The sequence below is a fragment of the Macaca fascicularis genome, chromosome 14 (assembly GCF_037993035.2).
Source record: "Macaca fascicularis isolate 582-1 chromosome 14, T2T-MFA8v1.1".
Lineage (NCBI taxonomy): Eukaryota > Metazoa > Chordata > Mammalia > Primates > Cercopithecidae > Macaca > Macaca fascicularis.
Window position 1 is genome coordinate 18794404 of NC_088388.1, and position 10580 is coordinate 18804983.

Sequence of the window (10580 nt, forward strand, 5' to 3'; positions counted from 1 at the left end):
TTTCAGGTGGGAGAGAAGATGGTGACAAAAGCATTCCAGGAATGCTTGTGTAACAGCCCCAAATAACCAACATCGAAAAAAAAGAGAACATTAAATAGGGGGAAAGATTAAAGTTATTGGAGGTAGAGAGGTGAATGATTTGAGGGGTCATCAATTGTCAATTTTCTCCCTGGAGAAAAGATTTTGAAGAAGGAAATAAACATGAAAAACGAAGGGAAAATTAGGAACTGAGGAGAAATAAACAAAATGGGAGCTAGGAAATAGGCACTGAAATTCTTGTTGATTGTCTACACCCAGTTTCCAGGAGAAAATGAGGAGAGGCGATGCACTGGTTGGAGCAGGTGAACATAATTGGCTGGTGGGGCCCACATTAGTGAAGAGACCACACGGAAGGGTTCTTGTTTGTTTAAAACATTACAGAAGCAACAATTGCTCTTTAATAATTCAAAGACAGCCACCCCACTCCTGTAGTAAAGCACTATTAATCCTCACTGAATGATTTTTACTGGTGAAGATGAGGCTTAGTGACAAGCAAAATCAAGTGGAAGTTCAAGGCAATTACACAAAGAAGTCAGACCAACAGCTTCATTTCAGCCAAAAGTGTCTGCATTTTCCCTTGACATCACTTTGTCCACCATAAACATTAGATATTTTAGAAAAAGTAACAGATTTTTATCACATAATCAGATAGACCCACTGCAATTCCCTGATTCCTAGAATGTAAGCTCTATAAAAGCAGGGATTTTTGTCAATATTCTGATCATACAGCAAAGTTGACAAGAATAAAAATTTCTGTCTGTCCCAGTCACTGCTTTGTCACCAGCAACTGATACATAAATGTTTGTCGAATGAATAAATATGAACACAAAACCACTGTCAATTCAGAGTGAAACATAAAAGATAAAAGGAAAAAAAAGGAAAGGAAAAAAGCAAGGAAGGGATGAAACTGGTCATACTTTACATCCTGGCATTCATTCTTGACTCTTTCTCTGCCACATCCCTCACCCAGTCAATCAGCAAATCCTGTCAAACCAACTTCTTAAATAGCTCTTCATTTTCATGGTCATTTTTGTTATACTATAAGAGTCTCCTAACTGGTCTTTGTTTTCACTTTTACCTGCCTTGCATTCTATTTTCCATGCTTTTGTCTGTGTTACATGTGAAAATACCACACAAATGGAGAAGATTCTACTAACTTCAGGAGAAACTTTTTATTTCCATAGGTTTTTGGGGAACCGGTGGTATCTGGTTACATGAGTATGTTCTTTAGTGGCGATTTGTAAGATTTTGTTGCACCCATCACCCAAGCAGTATACAATGAACCCAATTTGCAGTCCTTTATCCCTCACGCTCAACCCATCCTTTCCCCTGGGTCCCCAAAGTCCATTGTCTCATTCCTATGCTTTTTAGTGCAGACGAAGCCCTTTGTAACACCTGGGGTAGCATACACAGCAAGTTGTTAAGAATGTGGACTTCGTGGGCTTGAGAGTGGTGTCTCACACCTGTAATCAGCATTTTGGGAGGCTGAGGTGGGTGGATTGCTTAAGCCCAGGAGTTTGAGACCAGCCTAGGCAACATGGTGAAACCCCATCTCTACAAAAAATGCAAAAATTAGCTGGGTGTGGTATGTGCCTGTATTCCCAGCTACTAGGAGGGCTGAGGTGGGAGGATTGCTTGGGCCTGGGAGGCAGAGGTTGCATTGAGTGGGCAACAGAGTGAGACTCAGTCTCAAAAAAAAAAAAAAAAAAGAATGTGATAATGTGAACTTTGTGAAGATGTAGGTTGGAATATGAGCTGTGCTACTTATAAACGCTGTGGCCTTGTGCTAGTTACTTAATTCTCTGACTCTCAGTTTCCTTTTATTTTCCTTTCTTTCTTTTTCTTTTTTTTTTTTTTAGACAGAGTCTCACTCTGTTGCCTAGGCTGGAGTATAGTGGCATGATCTTGGCTCACTGCAACCTCTGCCTCCCAGACTCAAGCGATTCTCCTGCCTTAGCCTCCTGAGTAGCTGGGACTACAGGCATGTGCCACCACACCTAGCTAATTTTTATACTTTTAGTAAAGAAAGAGTTTCACCATGTTGGCCAGGCTGGTCTCAAACTCCTGACCTCAAGGATCCACCTGCCTCGGCCTCTCAAAGTGCTGGGATTACAGGCATGAGTCACTGCACCCAGCCGACTCCGTTTCTTAACATATAAAACAGGATAGTAATCATATCAACTCATATGTTTATTGTGTGGATTAAATGAATGAATACATGTAAACATTTTGCTCAGTGTATGGCACATAAAAGCATTCCGCATTATCTCCTATTGACTGTGATAGTGTTTCCTTATTATGTGTTAAGTATTGGCCACAATGACTTCTTACCACTTTCCAAAGGAACCATGTTGTTTCATGTTATCATACTTTCAGAAATCGTGTTCCCTGTTTTTGAATGTATTCCTTATTTGCTTAACAGCTTTCTACTGCTCCAAGATCCATCCCAACTGTGTTTGCTCCTTTATAGCCTTCACCTACTTCTACAGAATTTACTATTTTCTCCCTTGTGCTATTACGGAATCTTATGCATGGCTCTAAAAATCACCTGTACTCTATGGAGACTATTTCTACACCACTCTGTTTTTTTTTTTGGTGGAACAGGGGTGGGGTTGAATTAATAATCTAGTTTATTTATTTTATTTCTTCTAGAAAAAAAAAATGGGAGAGATGTACAGAATGTGCAGGCTTGTTACATAGGTATACGTGTGCATGGTGGTTTGCTGCACCTATTGACCTGTCCTCTAACTTCCCTTCCCTCAACTCCCACCCCCCAAGAGGCCCTGGTGTGTGATGTTCCCCTCCCTGTATCCATCATGTTCTCATTGTTCAACTCCCACTTATGAGTGAGAACATGCAGTGTTTGGTTTTCTGTTCCTGTGTTAGTTTGCTGAGGATAATGGCTTCCAGCTTCATCCATGTCCCTGCAAAGGACATGATCTCATTCCTTTTCATGGCTGCATAGTATTCCATGGTGTGTATGTTCCACATTTTCTTTATCCAGTCTATTACTGATGGGCATTTGGGTTGGTTCCTATGCTACTCTGTTTCTTCTCCTAGAATAAGAGCTCCTTGAGGGCAAGTATTTTCACTTACTCATTTGTATTTCCAGCCTCTCATGCAGTGTTGACGCAGAACACACTGAAGCAATAATACAGCCTGGAGTCAGGCTTCATGGCTTCTCCTGGCACTGGCTTTTTCATTGACTGGGTGTGTGACCTAGAGCAAGTTATTTAACATTCTAAATCTGTTTCATTTTCAGCGCAAAGGAAGTAATAGCATCTACCTAACACATAGGGTTGTTGTGAAGAAAAATGAGATAATCTATCTAGAAGCACTTAATAAATGTTAATTGCTACTATCATTTTCACTATATTGTATTTTTCATGTCTAGAAATTCCATTTGGATCTTTTTAATATCTTCCACTAATCTCGTAATCATATTCATGTTTTCTTTACATACTTGAGTATATTTATATGATTTAAAATAACTATTTTAAGGTCCTTGTTAGTTAATTCCATCATCTCTGTCATTTCTGGATCTGTGTTTCTATTGATTAATTTTTCTCCTGGTCAGGGGCTGTATTTTCCTGCTTCTTTTAATGTCTGGTAATTTTGTTTTGTTTTGTTTTTGAGACAGGGTCTTACTCTCTGTCACCCAGGCTGGAGTGCAGTGGTGTGATCACGGCTTACTGCAGCCTCAACCTTCTAGGCTCAAGCAATCCTCCCACCTCAGCCATCTGAGTAGCTGGGACCACAGGTGTGCACCACCACACCCGGCTAATTTTTAAAATTTTTTGTAGAGACAGGGTTTTGCCCTGTTGCCCAAGCCGGTCATGAACTCCTGGGCTCAAGCAATCCACTTGCCTTGGCCTCCCAAAGTCCTGGGAGGTAGGCATGTGCCACCATGCCTGGCCTGTCTGGTAATTTTGAATTGAATGTCAGACTTGGTGAATTTTGCATTGCTGAATGCTGGATTTTGTTAAATTCCTTTAAAGATTACTGAATTTTGTTCTTGTATAGAGTTAAATTACTTGCAGATCAATTTAATCCTTTTTGCTTTTAAACTGTTGAGAACTCTACCCAGTCCCCTGTGTGTTTTGAGGTCTTTTCACTATGGCTGGTAGAAGTGTAAATTATACTTAGCCCCTTGTATACTCCAGAAATTGTTTGGCCCACTGTTTTCTGGTAGTTCTTTTTCCAACCCACACATATGCAAAGTTTGTAGCCAAAGATTCTGGAGCTCACTGACCAACTTCTTCCTCTTTTGGATTCTGACCTGTAAATTCTGGCTGCTCCAGCCTCCCTAAACCCCAGTCTCTGCCTCCTCAACTCAATAACACTGCTAAGCTCTTTGACAATCTCTCTTCCTATATTGTTGCTTGGAAACTGCCTCTCAGAATTCACAGTCCCCACCTGCCTATTGCCCAATGTCTGAAAACTGCTGTTTCAGATATTCTGATTCTTTCATTGTTAGTGGCAAGAGGGCAATTCCCTTAGCAGATACTTCTTCACAGATAGAAGAGGAAGTACCTATCATTATTTTATCAAATGAAATATATATATGTATGTATGTGTATGTATGTATATACTCAAAATTAAATTCTAATTGAAAATAAAGTTGGAGAAGGCTGTTTTGAGCCGATATCCCTAAACAGAAGTAAAGATTTACATCAAGAGAATATCAATCTTTGCCAGACTTAGAAAATTCAGATTAATATTCCTATACAGAAAAAATTAGTAAAGTGAGAAGTGTAATTTTAAAGGCTTTTAAAATTCTAATAAAACTTTTTGCTTCCAAGAGCCTAAAGTTGCTTAGATACCAAGAAGTTCATTACAGTCTTCATGAGATTATCTGAAATTTGGACAAGATAATTAGCATCAGTGCTCAGTCATGCAGAAATGATATTATACCCCCGTACTTGCTAAAAACTGGAATAAAATATTTTTTGTCAAAAGGCACCAGGTCCTTAGATTTCTACAAGTGGCTTCATTTTTAGATACGTATGCTCTTCTTTTGCTACCTCCCAGAAGAGTTAGTTTCCACTTGATCATGCTCAAGTATGCACATGACATTCTAAGGAAGTTATCTGCAGAAGAACAATGCAGTAGGAGTTCCACTCAGTAGGCAGGTACCTGGCATTATAATTGATAAAATGGGGCTTAATAAATCCTTTCCTTTAGAATCTTGCCTCCAAGAGCTTTCACTCATTCTGGATTAAAATTGGAGATTGACACATTCCGGTTTAGAAAGATGTTCTGAAGTTTCCTAGAAAAAGCTGAGAATATATTAAAGCTACTTAACCAATTATTTTAGGATCACCTAGACACCGATGTTGCATTTAGTCTAAGAAGTCTGAGGCTGTCTGACTAAGAAGCATAACAATAGGCCGGGCATGGTGGCTCACGCCTGTAATCCCAGCACTTTGAGAGGCCCAGGCTGGTGGATCACAAAGTCAGGAGATCCAGACCATCCTGGGTAACAAAGTGAAACCCCGTCTCTACTAAAAATACAAAAATTAGCCGGGCATGGTGGCGGGCACCTGTAGTCCCAGCTACTTGGGAGGCTGAGGCAGGCGAATGGCGTGAACCCGGGAGGTAGAACTTGCAGTGAGCCGAGATCGCGCCGCTGCACTCCAGCCTGGGCAACAGAGCAAGAATCTGTCTCAAAAAAAAAAAAAAAAAAAAAAGAAGAAGCATAACAATAAACAGCCAGCATAAAATCTGTGTTTTGTGTTTGTTTATGGCACAAGGAGAAACAGGCAATTTGGAGCTGCTTATTCTTAGCAGCTGGATGAGTCACTGGCAGCTGCTATTAGAAAGATAAAGAAACCCACATCTGCTAAGAGTCCAAATGCTACATGAATCCCTTGTGATAGTAAATACATTCTTGAAGAGGCCCCACTTCTGTATCAGGAAAAAAGTTAAGGCTATCTGAAGACCGTTTTCCATAGTTATCTTCATATGTTGTCTCACAGAAACTAGATCTAGCCATATTCTTCAATATACAGCTGACCCTTGAACAACACAGGTTTCAGCTGTGCAGATCTACACTTTTAGGGGGGTTTTTTCCAACCAAATATGGATTGAAAATACACTATTCTAGGGGTATGAAGCCCTGTATACGGAAGACTGACTTTCCACATATGAGAGTTCCACAGGACCAATGTAGGCCTTGATTATGCATGGATTTTGGTATAAATGGGGGTTCTGGAACCACTCCCTGCATATACTGAGAGACGACTGTACTAGGTGGTCTACAACAAATATTTGCTGACTGAGTAAGGGACTGGGAAAGACAACCTCTGTTAATATAGCACAAGCTTTACCTATACACTCACAGTTCCCAGTTTTGTTTATATAGAGACCAATGGAATAGTGTTTCTGAGTTGCTTCACTTAAAATTGAGTCCACATTGGTTTTTGCCTATTAGTGCATTTATTCTGTAAAGGAAATGATACGATCCTCAGTACACTAAGTACTTCTTTAATAATACTGTAATGGAGATGCATGATCTCCAGAGTTACATGTCAAAGAGGCAATGACTGAAGTAAAAATAGTAGAAATAGCACATCAGCATATTAGTAAATCTGGGTTCTATTTTTAGCTTTGATACTAATCCACCATGAAATGTTTCTGCAAGTTACACAATTTCATTATTTATAAAATGGGCACAATAATACCCACTTTACCTATTTCTTAGGACAGTAGAACTAATAAGATATTGGGTGGAAAAGTTTTAGAAAAGAGTTAGTAACTATATATAAAAGTTTAATAGCTGTATATTTAGTAGCTATTTAGAAAACTTACAGTTTTGTAGCAGTAGCATTGATTAGAGCATAGTGGGGAATCTCATAAATTCAAAAGCAGGGAGTCTACCTATTCACTTACTATAACCTCAGTGGGGAGGGGAGGGGAAGGGAAGAGAAGGGAGAAGAGAAGAGGGAGGGAGGGAGGGAGGAAGGAAGGAGCGAAGGAAGGAAGGAAGGAAGGAAGGAGGGAGGAAGGAAGGGAGGGAGGGAGGGAGGGAGGGAAAGAAAGAAAAGTAAAGAAAAGCAAGCAAGCAAGCAAGCAAGCAACTGCCTTAAAGGTATTTATAAAAACACATAATGTGAAAGTAGGAGACCAGGCATGGTAGCGCATGCCTATAACCCCAGCACTTTGGGAGGCTGAGGTGGACAAGTGGCTTGAGCCCAGGAGTTCGAGACCAGACTAGGTAACATGGTGAAACCCTAACTCTATAAAAAACACAAAAATTAGCCACACATGATAGTGCACAAATATATTCCCAGCTACTTGAGGTGGGAGGATCACCTGAGCTTTGAAGGTCGAGGCTGCAGTGAGCTGAGACTGTGCCATTGTATTCCAGCCTGAGTGACAGAGTAAGACCCTGTCAAAAATAAAAATAAAAAAAAAAGTTGAAATTTATTCTGTGGCTATTACTTGAAGGCTTTAAAAAAATATTCTAATATTCTTAGGCAGTGGCCCAAGCCAAAAACTTGGAAATTACCACTGGTCTTCTCTCTCATCTTAATGCCAAATCCAATCACCAAATCCTATGGATTCTATCTCTAAAAGCGCCCCTTCCATCTCCATACTGCCTTAGTGTTGGCTCTAATCTCTCACTCAACTACTACCAGACTTCTATGTTCCTTGCCTCCAGTCTAGACCATCTTCTACACTGCCTTTTGAATGATCTTTCTAGAGCTCAGATATTACCACACCACTCTCCTATCTAAAAGCCTTCAAATAAGATGGGGCATGGTGGCTCACGTCTGTAAACCCAGTGCTTTGGAAGGCTGAGGCCTTGAGTTCAGGAGTTTGAGACCAGCCTGGGCAACATAGCAAAACCCTGTCTCTACAAAAACATTTAAAATTAGCTAGGTACGGTGGGCATGGACCTGTAGTCCTAGCTAGCTAGGAGGCTGAGTTAGGAAGATCACCTGAGCATGGAAGCTCAAGGTTATAGTGAACTATGATCAAGCCACTGCTCTCTAGCCTGGGCAACGGGGTCTTTTTTTTTTTGAGACAGAGTCTTGCTCTGTCGCCCAGGCTGGAGTGTAGTAGTGTGATCTCGGCTCACTGCAAGCTCCACCTCCCGGGTTCACGCCATTCTCCTGCCGCAGCCTCCTGGGTAGCTGGGACTACAGGCACCTGCCACCACACCCGGCTAATTTTTTTGTATTTTTTAGTAGAGATGGGGTTTCACCGTGTTAGCCAGGATGGTCTCGATTTCCTGACCTTGTGATCCGCCCACCATGGCCTCCCAAAGAGATGGGATTATAGGCGTGAGCCACCGCACCTGGTTGCAACTGGGACTTAAAAAAAAAAAAACCCAAAACCAAAAAAAGCCTTCAAATAACACCCAGAGAATAAAATTTAACTTTTTTGTTTGTTTGTTTGTTTTGAGGCAGAATCTCGCTCTGTCACCTAGGCTAGAGTCAGTGGCATAATCATGGCTCACTGTAGCCTCAACCTCCCCCGGCTCAAGTGATCCTCCTACCTCAGCCTCCCAAGTAGCTGTGACTACAGGTATGTGCCACCACACCTGGCTAATTTTGTTTATTTTTTTATAGAGACAAAGTCTCAGTATGTTGCCCAGGTTGGTCTCAAACTTCTGGGCTCAAGTGATCCTCCTACCTTGGTCTCCCAAAATGCTGGGATTACAGGTGTGAGCCACCACATCCAGCCCCAATTTCTTTTCTTTTCTTTTCTTTTCTTTTTTTTTTTTTTTTTGAGGCAGAGTCTTGCTCTGTCGCCCAGGCTGGATTGCAGTGGCACAATCTCGGCTCACAGCAACCTCTGTCCCCCAGGGTTCAAACGATTTTTGTTTCTCAGCCTTCTGAATAGCTGAGATTATAGGAGTGTGCCACCACACCTGGCTAATTTTTGTATTTTTAGTAGAGACGGGGTTTCACCATGTTGGTTTCAAACTCCTGACCTTAAGTGATCCACCTGCCTTGGCATCCAAAAGTGCTGGGATTATAGGCTGAGCCACTGTGCCTGGCCCAATTTCTTTTATATGGCTAAAAAATGATCTTTCAGCAGCTCCGTTATTCCTTCACAGTCTCATCTCCCCTAACCTCCTTCACAAACTTCACACAGACCCTAGACATTCTGACCTGTTACATAAGTATTCCAGGTTCTTTTGTGCTTCAGCATATGTTCTACCTAGGATGCCCTTCTCTCCTTTATCCATGTGAATGATTCCAACTCTTCCTTCCCAGCTTAGATCAAACAGCCAGTTCTAAGGAGGACCTTCTCTGCTCCACTTTTCTCTCCCTCCTCTAACAACAGTATCCCCATCCCACCCCCATTCAGGAGTTTCTTTCTTTGTATTCACATTATTCCTTGTATTTACTGCATGGCATTTTAATATCTGCCAAGAGCAAGGGCTGTGGAGTCAGACTGCCTGGGTATAAATCTGGGCCCAGAATTTACTATGTAACCTTGCCAAGTTACTTAACCTCTCTGATCCTCAGTTTCGTTAGTTACAAAATGGGGATTATAGTATCTACCACAGAGAGCCCTTGTAAAGATAAACGAGTTACTACACGTAAAGAGCTACACTTGGCTCTTAATAGGTATCATTAGTGATGGTAGTGGTAATAGTAATATCTTTGACATAAACCAGACAACTCCTCAAAAGTGAGGTATTCTAAATACCTTGAATAGCATGCATTCAAACAATATTTATAGGAACAAAAGAAAAAGTTTGAAAGAGAGAGAGAAAGAAAGAAAGAAAGAGAAAGGAAGAAAGGAAGAAAGGAAGGAAGAAAGAAAGAAAGAGAAAGAAAGAAAGAAAGAAAGAGAAAGGAAGAAAGGAAGAAAGGAAGAAAGGAAGAAAGAAAGAAAGAAAGAAAGAAAGAAAGAAAGAAAGAAAGAAAGAAAGAAAGAAAGAAAGAAAGAAAGAAAGAAAGAAAAAGAAAGAGGGAAGGAAGGTAGGAGGGAAGGAAGGAAGGAAGGAAGGAAGGAAGGATTCGGGAAGACTTACCGCCATTTTTGCCCACAGTTCGGAAGCATCTCCAGAAGGCTCGTAAAAATGATACCCTATTGTGGGGGGTGGCTTGGACGAAGCTGAATTCTCGAAAGAGAATGTGTGTTCCCTGGCATACACTGTTAAAACTGCAAAGAGAAAAATCAAGAAATCATTGTTAGATGGAATCCAGAAGGCTGGAATCAGAATGAAAAATTGAGACCAGAGAGAAGCACTGCCAAAAAGAGGGAATTTTTCTCCCCAACAAAACTCTGAAGTCTAGATTAGACCTAGCCCTTCTATGGGGAAGTCTCTTCATATAACCATATCTCTCCGAAAACTCTTGGAGGCCAGTTCCTCTGAGTGCTTCCCACCTTCCACAGGTACACACAGAGGACATCTAAATCAGTCATTAGAGCATCGCATATGGAGGAAAGCCTTTTAGTCTCTAACTGGATGACACTGGCACTCATATTTTCCTTTTTGGAGAATACTTTTCCCTCCACTCCATTTGGAATTAGGTTTCCTTAAAGATATTCTTTCTGGGCTGGGCGCAGTGGCTCAT

General features: G+C 41.0%; 1 protein-coding gene across 29 annotated transcripts in view; it reads right to left on the reverse strand.

Moving 5' to 3' along the window:
• Positions 1–10580, reverse strand: part of CSTPP1 (centriolar satellite-associated tubulin polyglutamylase complex regulator 1) — a 227660-nt gene that overhangs the window by 111007 nt on the left and 106073 nt on the right. For 17 of the 29 annotated variants that reach the window (XM_005578008.5, XM_074013736.1, XM_074013752.1 and 14 more), the window contains one exon: positions 10034–10164. In XM_005578008.5, coding sequence (XP_005578065.1) covers positions 10034–10164 — 131 coding nt within the window. Of the gene's footprint in view, positions 1–7353; positions 7430–10033; positions 10165–10580 lie in introns of all 29 variants that reach the window. The other 12 variants (XM_074013738.1, XM_074013746.1, XM_074013745.1 and 9 more) reach the window with 1 other exon arrangement.